The sequence below is a fragment of the Trichechus manatus genome, unplaced genomic scaffold (genome assembly GCF_000243295.1).
Source record: "Trichechus manatus latirostris isolate Lorelei unplaced genomic scaffold, TriManLat1.0 scaffold00191, whole genome shotgun sequence".
Lineage (NCBI taxonomy): Eukaryota > Metazoa > Chordata > Mammalia > Sirenia > Trichechidae > Trichechus > Trichechus manatus.
This window is the reverse complement of record NW_004444127.1, coordinates 283,509-296,751: the sequence shown is the minus strand read 5'-3', so window position 1 is coordinate 296,751 and position 13,243 is coordinate 283,509. Positions and strand designations below refer to the sequence as shown.

General features: G+C 53.2%; 1 protein-coding gene across 1 annotated transcript in view; it reads left to right on the top strand.

Annotated features, from left to right (window-relative positions):
- The window catches only part of ALX4 (ALX homeobox 4), a 53,880-nt gene extending 45,479 nt beyond the window's left edge, over positions 1–8,401 (top strand). Inside the window, exons 3-4 of the mRNA XM_004387644.2 lie at positions 4,334–4,462; positions 7,859–8,401. Coding sequence (XP_004387701.1) covers positions 4,334–4,462; positions 7,859–8,188 — 459 coding nt within the window. The 3' untranslated portion in view covers positions 8,189–8,401. The remainder of the gene's footprint in view (positions 1–4,333; positions 4,463–7,858) is intronic.
- The last annotated feature ends 4,842 nt before the right edge of the window (positions 8,402–13,243 follow it).

Here is a 13,243-nt window from a genome sequence, read left to right as displayed (position 1 = left end):
TGTGTTCGGGGCCCCTACTCTGCTGGTGGGAAGCCAGGTGCCTGGCATAGAGTGGTGACGGGGACAGGGAGAGTGGCGGGGGGGCCCCCAAGATGGACTTTTCCTGGGAAGAACCCTGGGGTCTGGCCCAGTTCCAGGGGTCTGCAGGGGCCTCTCTCTGCTGTCTGGGATTCCAATCTCTGCAGCTGGTGTCTGAAGACAATAAGACAGAGGCCTCCCCACCCTGGGCCACCCCGCCCTGGCCCCAGATGGGCTGCGGTTAGTGAGGCCTCCACCAAGACAGTTGGTTCCTTGCACAGCCCGGTCCTCAGAGAGGCCTGTGCTGAGTGCGTCCAGGCCGGGGTGGGCCGGGAGCGGGGTGGCTCTGGGCGCCACGTTCAGAATGGAGTAGCTCCTCGTCTTCCCAGGGACTGCACAGTGGCCCAGGCTGGAGCTGTGGAGCCCTGAAGCACAGGGGTGGGCTGTGGAGACTGGGAATGCATCTGGAGGGGAGCCCTCAGAGCCCCAGTGGGCTTCAGGGGTTCAAAATGGAAGTCCCCAGCAGGGCTGCGCAGGACGCTTCATGTCTCCGCACAGTGAACATGAGCATCAAGGGCTCGGCGATACCCCCGCCACCACCCAATTTACAGGTGAAGATACTGAAGACTAGAGGGGCTAACTTAGCTCAAACCTTGAATCTGGACAGAAAAGCCAGGCTCCGCGAAGCTATGGTTTTACACAAGGGTGAGGCCCAGGGACAAAGGAACTTGTGAGGAGGAGGAGGAGGTGGGCAGCTCACTCCCCTCAGCCACCCCCTCAGACTGCTGCCTCCTTCTACTCTCCGTCTTTAGCTCTTAAATAAATCCCTCAGTCTGACCTTCTTTCACTCCCTTCCCAAAGACAGTGTTATCTCTGCTCACCTCTCCCCCGCCTGTTCATCCATCTTCCCTGGATAACCCCAGGTCTCCCTCTCTCCCCACAGCCTCCCCTTCCCTGACACTCAGCCCCTGACCCCCTTCACATTCCATCCCCCCCCTACTGCTCCGCCCCTCCATTCTAGACCCCTTTCACTGGACAAGTGGCCACCTCCCCTCTGTGGCCCTCCCTGCCCACCGGGGTCTGGACCCTCTGTTGTGGTACCTGCAGTGGCACCTCCCACCCCATATTCCTACAACAGGGACCAGGAGCCCAGAGGCTCAAGGAAAGCCCCAGCAGTGGTAGCAACAGAAACTTTTTCTTGCCTTCTCCCCGCCCCCAAAGAAAGAAAGAAGCCATATATCTTGATGCCTCTAGTGGACTTCGCCCCTCCCCCTCCCCCGGCACCCCCTCCCCCCAGAAAACCCTGGGAGGCTGAGGAAGGAGCGGAAAGGCTGAGCTAAGCCTGCAGGAAATTAAACATGAAATGAAAACAAGCTCCTCTGATTCATTCTCTCATCCTGACTCCAGCCCCCCATTCCAGGCCACTGATAAAGGGGGATCCCGTTTCAACAGCACAGGAGGAGACCTGATCCACCCTTGGCTCCCAGTGGGCGGCCTGGGCCTGCACCTCAGGAGCCTCTTAGGAAAGGGGGCCCAGGAGGCTCTGGGGCAGGGGCTGGGACCCCAAGCCTGGGAGAGGGCTGATCTCCAGGGGGCACACGGGAAGACCGCGTCTCGTATAACAGGGGCAGGGTAGGGAGATGGGGTGACTCTGGAAAGAAATGGCTCAGGCCCATCGCACACATGTACACGTATGGATACTTGGGATTAGGGAGCGGAAATCGTGAGTTAGAGCAGGAGTGGGGAACATACTAGCAGGCAGCCCTACACTAACACAGGACACACGTACCCCATAATTTTGACCTCTCCTCCAGCAAAAGACTGCGAGAAGGTTGGGAGCTGTAAGTGAACAGTGCTTTTGTTGTGGTGTGACGTTGGGTCTATTTCAACTCATAGCGACTCTACAGGACAGAGTAGAACTGCCCCGTAGGGTTTCCTAGGCTGTACTCTTTATGGAAGCAGATTGCCAGGTCTTTCTTCACATGGAGCGGCTTGGTGGTTTCGAACCACTGACCTTTTGGTTAGCGGCTGAGCACTTAACCATTGCACCACCAGAGCCCCTTAAACAGTGTGCAGTATTCTAAAAACATTCTGACATCATTTCCCGGCTGTCTCACCTGCTGCTCACGTCCACCCCTATGAGGCAATCAATGCAGAAAATGACCCCATTTTATGGATGTAGAAACTGAGGCCATTGGTAAAGCCAATGCTCCCATGAGCACTTCTGACCCCCAGAAGCATGAGCAGTCTGGTCAGCCTCTGTGTTATTCTGGGGAGAGGCTCATCCATTCCCCAGGGCCAGATCCTTCTCACACGGGTTCCAGCAAGAAGAGTTTCAAGAAACAATGCGTCTGTAGCTGCTTCTGCAGCAGCTCTGATCATAACGGATGGGAAGTGTTTCCACCCGGAGAGCAGGAATTGATGGAAAAAAGTCAGCCTTCTCAGTGACTCAGCCTTGCGAAGCACCTGACAAGACTCCTGGTTTCTGCAGCCAGGGTCTTGTCACTGCTCCATGCTCCCCGTCCGTAAGGCTGCTTCTGGGCCGCTGTTTGGAGTGTGTGCACTCTTACCTGAGTCTGCAAGGTCAGTTAGGAGGTCCACACAAGACTGACAGAAACTGCTCTCTGGGGACCTCCAGAGTCTGCCTTTGACTCAGTCTAAAGCCATCACCCGGAGCCCGAATGGTACAGTGGTTAAGAGCTCAGCTGCTAATCAAAAGATTGGCAGTTCAAATCCACTAGCTGCTCCTTAGAAACCCTATGGCGCAATTCTACTCTGTTCTGTGCGGTCGCTATGAGTCGGAATCGACTTGACGGCAACGGGTTTGATTTTGGTTTAAAGCCATCCCAGGCATGGAAGCTGGTCCCTCCCCAGTCTCCCTCTCCCATCCTCCTGGGCCCCATCACCACTTGCCCAGATCCCAAGTCATGGGAGTGGGTAGCAGGCTCCATGGCCATCTCTTGCCCAGGAGCCCTGGGAAAGTTCTCAGCCTGCGCTAAATGCTTGTGCAAAGGCAAAGGCCTCAGCACTCCCACCACCAAGTTGCCTGGTGCACACATACCTGTCTCAGAGACATCCCCTCCCCTAGAGGGCCCAGAAGTTCCCTGGGTGGCTCAGTTTGTGCCCTGGTGGCACAATGCTGAAGAGTTTGGCTGCTAACAAAAAGGTCAGCAGTTTGAATCCACCAGTTGCTCCTTGGAAACCCTATGGGGGCAGCTCTACTCTGTCCTGTAGGGTTGCCATGAGTTGGAATCGACTCGGTGGCAACGGGTTTTGCTAGCCTAAAGGTTAGCATTTCAAACTCACCCAGTGGCACATTGGTAGAAAGGCCTGGTGATCTGCTTCCATGAAGATTACAGCCAAGAAAACCCTATGGAGCAGTTCTACTCTGTAACATATGAGGTTGCCATCAGTTGGAAGTGACTTGATGGCAATGGGTTTGGCTTTTTGGTGTAGAGGCCCTAGAAGTCATCGTTGCAGCCACTCATGCTCAGTGACAGAGCAAACCACTTCACTTGGCATTCAAGACCCTCCACCATCCGACTCCAGAGTCCATGCTTCTTTCTTTCCCACTGTGTCCCCAAAACTGGGCAGCGTGGCCTCCTCAGGTCTCCTGAATGTGCCTTGCTATTTCTAAACTCAGGCCTTGACTTTCCTCCTTCCTGTCAACCAGCAAGGTCCAGCTCCAGTCTTCTCCATGAAGCCTTCCTGGACTGCCACAGCCTCTGCTGTTAAGTTGAACCCCTATTATCCCACACGTGGAGGTTCTGAGTTGGCAGACTTTGTCTCCAACCAGAAGGCTTCAGGAAAATTCAGGAAGGTAGAAATTCTGAGTCTGGGCTGATAGTCCCTAGGGAGCCATGAACCTTCTGGAAAACTGTGTGTGATTGTCCAGGAGAATGATTTTCTGGAGGGGCGTTCATAGCTTTTGTCAAATTCTCCACAGGAATCTGTGACCCAGCAGATAAGGCCGCACTGTTGTTGGGGTTGGTTTGATGATGGCTAATATGATGACCAGTGACTTGTTTCATGTGACTAGGACTTGGCTGCTTTAGATTCTGAAGCTTAGAAAACGGAAGTTACTGGCCCAAGGTCACGTCCATGATTGGTGGTGAGCTAACTCCTCGACTCTCATCGTCGATGATTCCAGACTGGAAGCTCCTGAGGACCAGACCGAGTCTGACACTCTTCTTCCCCCCACAGCACCAACACACACACTGCAGCTTGGGGATGGCTCAAAGACAAGGTTTGCACGGCCTTGAGGGTAAGACCTCCAGGTCGGGCCTGACCCCACCACATCTGCTTTGTCCTGTAGGTCTGGTTCCAGAACCGGCGGGCCAAGTGGAGGAAAAGGGAACGTTTTGGGCAGATGCAGCAGGTTCGAACCCACTTCTCCACTGCCTATGAGCTGCCCCTCCTCACCCGAGCTGAGAACTACGCCCAGGTGAGTACCTGCCCTGAGCTTCCTCCTCTGGTCCCCAGTCCCTGGCACTCTGAGAGTGGGCACTTCAGTAAGGGCCTAGACCCCCTGAGAGGGGACTCATGGCTCCAGGTTGCCCTTTTGTCCTGTTCTAGATGTGTGCCTCAGTTTGTACCACAATGTGGAGGCTCAGAGCTATTCCTGTCAAACATAATCTTTGACCCAGGCTTGACTGGACTTTAGGGAAGATTGGAGCTCCTTTCCCACCATCCTCAGAAAGGCAACGAGAGTAGTTTTTCCTCTGTCATTCTGCTAGTTTTACTGTGGGCATCAGAACTGATGCAAGCTGAAGACCAGGGACCTCCAGGCAATCAGGAATCACTCAGAGAATGTTTCCTTAAAAAGGGAGTCCTGAAATCTGGTGGCAAAATTGGAATGAACATGGAATTATGAGTCCCAATACTTAGGTTGTCATCCCAGCTCCAAGTCTTTCTTACTTCAGGCAAGTCACAAGCTCTCTGAGCCTCAATTTCTTAAATTTGTAAATTGGACATTGAAAAGTATCTGCCCACCTCTTCTGGAAGATATTGTAAGGTCTAAATTTGTTGTTGTTGGCTGCCATTGAGTCAACTCTAACTCCGTGGTGACCCTGTGTATAAGAGTATGAAACATTGCCTGCTCCTGTGCCATTCTCATGATCATAGCGTGTTTGAACCCAATAAGACAATACAACTTCTCTTCACTTATCGACTGTCTCTTTATCTGATGTTTCACATTTATGGCAATAGTAAAAACATCCATCTAATTTGCACATTAACAATGTACCTCTGGCAGCGATGAAAGCCAAGGTGCGAGGCAAGAGTAACACCGGTTGTGATGATTAAGGTTATGAGTCATCTTGGCTGGGGCCATGATTCTCAGTGGTTTGGCAGTTATGTTTAATGATGTAATTTGGCAGTTACGTAATAAAGCAGTCATTCTCCATTTTGTGATCTGATGTGGTCATCCTCCTTTTTCGCATAACGCTGATTTCGCATAAACTATCTGCTCTTTGGAACCTAACCGTGTCAATAAGTGAAGAGAGGGTGTATTCTGTTGTGATCCATAGGATTTTCATTGGCTAATTTTTAGAAGTAGGTCTCCAGGCCTTCTTTTTAGTCTGTCTTAGTCTGGAAGCTCCACTGAAACCTACCCAGCATGTTGGCATTCAAAATACCGATGGAGTAGCTTCCAGCATCATAGCAACACACAGGCCAGCACAGTAGAAGCTGACAGATAGGTGGTGGAAGGTCTAAATTAGGTAATGCAAAAGTGCTTTGTGGATTATATAGTTTCAAAAAGGCTGCTTTGCAGGCTCTTAACTCTCCTTGGGTTCCATGTCCCACCTCCTCTTGTCCCTTAGAGCATCTTCCTAGATGTCTGTCAATCAGTGACCCCCCCGCCCCCCACAGCTCTGGTAGCATTTGAGTCCCCAGCGAGATGCAGAGGGATGAGAAGTACTTTACTGTTAGTAATGTCAGGCACTCAGGGTGCTGGGAGAGATATACTTTTGGGCGAGTCCACTCCTGATACCCCTCAACCTGTCAGGGAGAGGAGGCCGTCCCCTCCCTGCTCAGCCTAACCCTGGCATGGCCTCAAACCCGGCCCATCCTACAGCCAGCCAGCTGCACAGGCATCCCTAAGTCTCCTTGACTTCTCCCTGCCCCAGTGCTGTGCTAGCAAATGGTCCCTGGGCGCCCACCCAGACCAGCTCTGCACCTCCCCCTCCCAGGATTCATGTGGAAGGGGTTGGGGGTCAGGTCTGGAGGTGAGGCTGAGGAATGTGGGGTGTCTGGTAGATGCACCATCTGGACTGGCTCCTGCTGCATGCTTTCATCTCCTTCTCCCCATCCTCCCTCATTTCTAGCTCTGGCTCTTCCGCCTTAGTCTCTGCTGCCTGTGCTCACAAGCTGGAGGGAAAAAACAAAACACAAAGCCACCTTCATCCCCCTCACCTGCAGCCCCTTATATCATGGCACCAGACCTCTTCCAAGAGGGGGGTCGTGGAACGCCAACTGTCCCCACTCCCTAAACCACTGAAGAGGAACGCCACGGGTAACCTGCAGATGGCTTCTGTGGCCATTAGGATGCCCCTGGGACGTGGGGGCGCAGTCCCCTCCCAACTCTGTTTCTAAATGCTTTGCCTGAGTGCACCCAGCAGGAGGGCAGGGCAGGCCAGCAGGAGCCTGTTGCAAGAATCCCTTTGCTGTGTGTGAGGTGCATGATGGGTCTCCTCAGAGCTTATCCTGCTCACCCTGCTCCACAGCCAAGGTCGGCCCCTCATAAATGCTTAGAGAGCAGAGGAAAAGGGAAGCCCAGAGGCCCAAACTGGGGTGGGGAAAGGAATTTCAGTTGCACATCTGGAAGATATGCTGTTGAACTCCCCACTGGACACCTGAGTTCCCCCATACTCCCCCACCTTTGGTATGTGGTCATCTAGCTTGGGCCTCCATTCATCCAGTTCTGGGCATTTGTTACCCCCTAAGGCAGCCCCTTCCATCATGAGGTAGTTCCGTTAGTTGCCATCGAATCAATTTGACTCGTGGTGACCCCATGTGTGCCAGAGTAATACTGCTCCATTGGGTTTTCAAGGCCTGTCTTCCGAGGTGCCTCTGGGTTGGTTCAAACCGCCAATCTTTCAGCTAGTAGTCGAGCGCTTAACCATTTGCACCACCCAGGGACTCCTTTCATCATGAAGTAGTTCTGAATGCTCAAGGGCTCAGCCCCTGGAATCTCAGCTACTGACTTTTGCTCTTGAGAGAATTTAGAACCCAGTACCTACCCCCAAGCCCTGCCACCACAACCTGCCTCACCCCTACCCTTGCCACCACCACAACCAGCAAGCCCAGAGCCCCACAGTCCCGATGCCGAAGCTTGGAGTTCAGGTCAGCTCACATTTACCACAGACCTACTATGCACTGGGCCCGGTGGAGGAGCCAGAGGTGGCTAAGACTCAGTCCCTGCCCTTCAGGAGTCCACAGAACAGGGAGAATGTCTACAGCTGTGTCTGAAATTAGGGAGTTAGGGCCTTGCCCAGCAGCCAGCCTGCGCTCAGCTGGTTAGCTGTGTTCTGGCACAACCCTTTTACTGGACCCTTGATGAAGTCTGACGTTCAGTCCTTAAAACTGACTTTCAGTCTGCTGCTTGCCTTGCCCTGGGAACAAAGGCACCAAAAGCATAAAATCCATACCCTCCTAGGGGTATCTGGTGTCCATAAAGGTTTTGAGAGCCTCCCGTGTAAATGCTCAAGAGTGAGGTCATTACAATGATGGACTCTTGAGAGAGAAGCAGTCATTTGTAGGAAGGGGAGATCCCAGTGGGTACTGGAGGGTCACCCCTTCCAGCTGGCCTGTGACAACACTCTCTCTCCACTCTCCCCAGATTCAGAACCCGTCCTGGATCGGCAACAATGGGGCTGCCTCGCCTGTGCCAGCCTGTGTGGTCCCCTGTGACCCGGTGCCTGCCTGCATGTCCCCTCACGCCCACCCCCCTGGCTCTGGGGCCGGCGGCGTCACTGACTTCCTGAGCGTCTCTGGGGCCGGAAGTCACGTGGGCCAGACACACGTGGGCAGCCTGTTTGGAGCTGCTGGCCTGAGCCCAGGCCTCAACGGCTACGAGCTCAACGGCGAGCCGGACCGCAAGACCTCGAGCATCGCGGCCCTTCGCATGAAGGCCAAGGAGCACAGCGCGGCCATCTCCTGGGCCACATGACAGGGCTCCTCCTGCACCATCCCTGTGCCGTCCCCCACCTCGGGGCACTGGCCACGCCCATGCTTTCCAGGCCCCCAGCCTCCCACTCGACTTTCCCCTTCGGAACCTGACCTGGTCCAGGGGCCTGACCCTCAGCACTTTCAGCCCCCCCAAGTCTGAGGCCCCATGGACTGCTGGCTGGAAGGGGGCAGCGGGCCCCTGCCCCTCCCTGGCGATGAGGCCCGAGAGCCTTGCTCCTGGCCGAAGGCAGCAGAGTCAGGTGGCCGTAGTTTGCAGCTTTGCATCCATGATAAGCTGAACACCCTTCCTCTCCACTCCTCCTCGCCTTGCCCAACTGTTTGACCATTGGGTCAAAGTTAGATTCCCATACCGACCCATCAGCACCAACATCCGGTCATGCCCATCTTCCCTTTTCTGTGTGGACCCTGGTCACCAGGCCAATGACAGTGTGTCTGAAGAACAGGCTGCTCTCCAGAATCCACTCCTGTCCTATTGCCTCCTCTCTTCCTCAGAGCACATAGAATCCGACCTCCAGGAGCCAAGGCAGCTCCACGCCTTCACCCACGATGGCAGCAGTGCTGCCTCGTCCTGGCTGTGCTGTGCTGAATACACTCAGAAGGAGAGAAGTTGGTGCTGAAGGATCTACAGCCATCCAGCATCTAGAAGGATGGACGGTCCCCAAGGAGGATGCGTCCCAGCTCCCTCGAACCCCAGAGTCTCTGGTTCTGGGTGAACACTGGCCGGGGGAGGAGCCAGACCATGAAGGAAGCTGAGAAAACAGGTCTCCCACCCCTTCAGCCAACACCTAGGTCCACTCAAGATGCTGGAAAAAGAAACGTCTAAGAGACGGGAAGGCGTGGCTGAGGGCCGGGGCACGGCACGCACACTTCCGCTATCCCTGTGCCATCCAGCAGCGGGTAGCGTGACGGGCTCCGGGCTCCGGGCTCCGGGCTCCAGGTGGGAGGTTTGGGCAGCTTTGTTCTTCATCTTAGTCGGTGCTGGAGCCCCACTTGGACCCGTCCGGGAGGAAGTGCGGATGCTTGTCCCCTCCCCAGCCCTACCCTGGTCACTCACTCCAGCTGCTCAGCAGTGTCCTGGAACGGAAGGACTTACAACTTGGAGCACATAAGCTAGTGCTTGGGATCACAGTGGCAGAGGGGCCAGAGTAGCGCAGGATTTGCTAAAGGGCACGTGTCCAGGGCTCCTGGCAGAACAGCCTTACTTAGGCAGCCTCAGAACGACTCCTTCCCCTCCTCCGCCTTCTCTGGTCCAGCATCATACCTGCCCAGACCCGCCCACAGTGGGTGTGGGTCTGTGCTTCTTCAGGCATAGGGGAGAGTGTTCTTGTAGCCTTTTGCAGGTTCTTAGAGAGCCTACCCTTATATTTCTTTCCTCGGGGACTAGGAATCTCAAGCGAGTTCAACCCCATCACGGCCTTTGGAAGGGTTCACGGGGCTGAGCTTCTCGGGTCAGTTGCTCTGTTCCAGATGTGGATGGCAGCATGCCCTCCTGAGGCCAGGTTTTCCTGCCTGAGAGAAGGGGCTTCCTTCTGAGGATGGCTCCTTCTCAGATATATGCCTGATTTGGGACCTGCAGCTTGGGTTTATGGCGCCAGGTCCCAGCCCTCACCTAAGCTTGTAGCACACAATAACTGCTGTCTGAGTCAGGCCTTGCAGACCCGTGGGAGATCCCTCCAGGTACCTCCCGGGGGAGAAATACTTGCCTTTTCTTCCTTCTTCCTTTTTCCTTGATTTTCGTCAGCATGGAGGACTAGGTCCACGAGGCTCAGAGTCTCTGCCCAGAACAGCCCCTTGGGTTGGGCTGAATGAAAACCATGGTGGGGGACAAATGATACCCTCTGCCCTGAGCTGCCCAAGGCTTCAGAGGGAATCCAGGCATCCACCCCTGCCTGGAGTTTTCTGGAGGTTAGCTGCCTCTTATGGCAAGTAACGGCTCCAGAAACAAGACCGGGGAAGGATCTGGCATTGGCCTCTCTTAATAAGAGTCAGACCTCTTTGTGAACTATAGCTCTAAAATTGATCTTATAGAGGTTAAAAGGGTCTTAGACATGGAATGAAATGTTCATGAAGGTTTGGCTTCAAGTGTTTCATCTATTTGAGGATCTTGGAATGACTCTCAGGAAGCCTTTTCCAGTTCTGAAGTTCACTAAATAACTCAGACTCCCCAAAATATAGGAAGCAAAAGGAAGAAAGAACTTGAGCCTCAGATGGTCCCCCAGTTTCCCTCTTAAATGCACAAGAGACTGGGGAAGGACAAGGGAGGGACAAGGGAGGAACGTTCTCCATAGGTATTTTCTCACCCAGGAGAGAATCAGTACAAAGAGAAAGAGAACCAAGATAGCTCCCCCTCCCTCAGGAAGAGGGAAAGGAGAGGGTTTTAAGTGGATTCATCTGGAAGGGATTGCTGGCCCTCAGTTCCTCTATGTGCTTGCTTTCAGGCTGGGGTAGACCTAAGTCAGGCAAATTTCAACCCAAAAGCTTGAAAAGAAAAAGCCTCCAGTAGAAGCAGGTCTGTGGCCTTCACAGCCCAGAGTGGTTATGATTAAATGTGCCCATATAACACATCCTTGTTCATCTCTCCAAAGGTAGCTACCCTCAGGACTGCCCTCCTCCCCCCTGTACCAGCCTTTAGGTCTGCCTACCAATCTAAGACTTTCAGAATCACTGAGCTGAAACGGAGCTTAGAAACCCTCTAGCTAGTCCAGTTTCTTCACAACAGAGATGAAAAGACCCCAGCCCCAAGTGGACAAGTGACTGCCCTGGCCTGTGTTTAACCCAAGGCAAAGCTAAAAGTGGAGCCAGTACATGCTGTCTCAGTCCTGATGGCTGCAGCCCTGGTTGGCCTTTAGGGCAGCCTGCACTGCACTGAGTTCCCCGTTATTCACCTGCATCCACTCACCAACTCGGTTCTCTGAGTGCCCTCCCCTCGTCAACCTTCTCTCCAGGAAGAGAACCTTGGTGGGCCCCGGTGTCCTCTCAGCCGGTGGCCTGGCCCAGGCCTTCTGAATTCTAGGGGCAGGAGGCGTGTATTGCAGCAGCTCCTGTGTGGACCAAGTAGGCCTGGGCATCTCTCCCATGGCCATCTGGCTTCCTCAGGAGCTCAGTCTCATGAAGGCAGGTGATGAGCAGAATCTACCTGCTATGTGGTTCACTGCTGAGCAAATAAGCTAACAGAGGTGAGGTTTCCTATGGCCATTTGCCTAAGATCTCAAGAGAGATGGTAATGCAAACATGAAGTGATGGGTAGCTGGCGGATCAATGGGCAGCCTCTACTACCTGCAGGAAATGAGTCTTAGCATGCCAAGGCTTAACATAAAGGTGCTGCTACCACCCTTCAGATGCCATCACTACTCCCAGGGCACGGGAGTAGAGGGCTCTGGGGGCACACAGAGAGGCTTGTCTCCAAGTCTTACATGGTGCTTGGAGGACATGGGCTTGTATAACTTTCCTTGAATTCTTATAACCATACTTGATTCTCAGCTCTCACTATAGTCCCTCCAGCTTTGGGAAGCAGGGTGGCCAGGTTAGTTCAAAGACACTGCAAGGAGGTGAGGGCACCAATCGTGAAGCACTGGGTCCAGCTCCAGTTCCTCCTGTCCCTGCATTCTGGCTGGGTAGACAAGAGGAACGTTTCCATGAAAACAACCACAGATGAATTCACTCTTTGCGCTATATCGTGGGGAGAGGCCATCTTCCAGGACTCGTAAGACATTCTGGGGCTTCTGGTTTGTTTGATAGCCCTGACTGCCAGGTGCAAAGGCCAACAGGCCTAGCTGGGGGAAGATGGTTGGCAACCTGGCCCCCAGGATAATAATAATCCATGGCCATAAAATAAAAAGTGAAGAGCAGGCCAAAACTTCACTTCCCAAAGTCACATCAACCGCTCTTCATTAAGGATGCTGTAGGGAGGAAAGGTATTACCACTGAAGAATATTGACATTGTTGAACAAAACGTTCCCTACTCTAGCCCTCTCCTTTCTTCCCCCTTCACTTACATACATAGAGCTAGGCCTTTATACTACTGATTTTGAAGGACAGTTTTCAATGTCGAATAACCTGTTTGGGTGTGCAGTGGTTGGAGAAGAGAGCTGAGTGCTAGAAGGAACATGAACCTCAACCAAGACTCACTGTTCTCATTGTAAGATATTTTAACCCTGTATAAATGCAACTTTTCCTTTAGCTTAATGGCCTGGGGTGGAATATTAAAATATATATATTAAAAAATACATTAAAAATTCAGAAAAATGTAAAAAAAAAATGAGATCAGTTCCATAAAGTTTTACTGCCTATACCATCATGTAACTACAAGTACATTATAGCAAATATTAAAAGAAACATTCTTGCCTTTTAAAGTAAGTTATTGCACTTACATCTTTTGCAGGGAGGGGAAGACAACTAAGGAGAAGGGGACTTGGGGGTTGAGGCACGGGGCAAAGTGGGGCGCAGAATCGGCTGGACGCTCCCAGAACGCCCTTTGCTGGGTACAGCCCAAATTGTTTGGTTGTTGTTGTTTGCAATAAAGTCCTTCTCCTTCCTCCTCTCAACTGGAATCTGTCTGTTTTGTTCCTGCTTGTGACAGATGAAATGTGATCAGAGGGGCCTCTGAAATCTCACGTTAATTGAAGTCGGCAAAAAATACGAACAGTGCCCTTTTGAACTGCTGACACAGTACAGAATGGATTACCAGGGCTAGATTAACAACAGGTGGCCGGCTGATGCTCCTGCTCAAAGAGGGGTGCATGGCCCGAGAGGGTCTGGGGCGCCCTCCCCCTGTGTCCCAGAAGATCTGTCTGCACATCCGGCCGGCTAGAGGGGAGCAGGGCAGGGGGAAGGGACCAGAGCCCCCCTTTGATCCAGCAAACGGGATCAAAGCAACAGCCACTTCCTTCTCGCATCTAGGGAGGTGCTGGGCCCAGATCGACATCAGGGAGGACCTTCCCTGTCTCCAGGGGCTGTTCTGAAACAGGAGAGGGGGTCAGGGCATCGAGGGCCACAGCGGGGAGGCCTGGCTGTTTGGCACAAAGAGCACAGGACA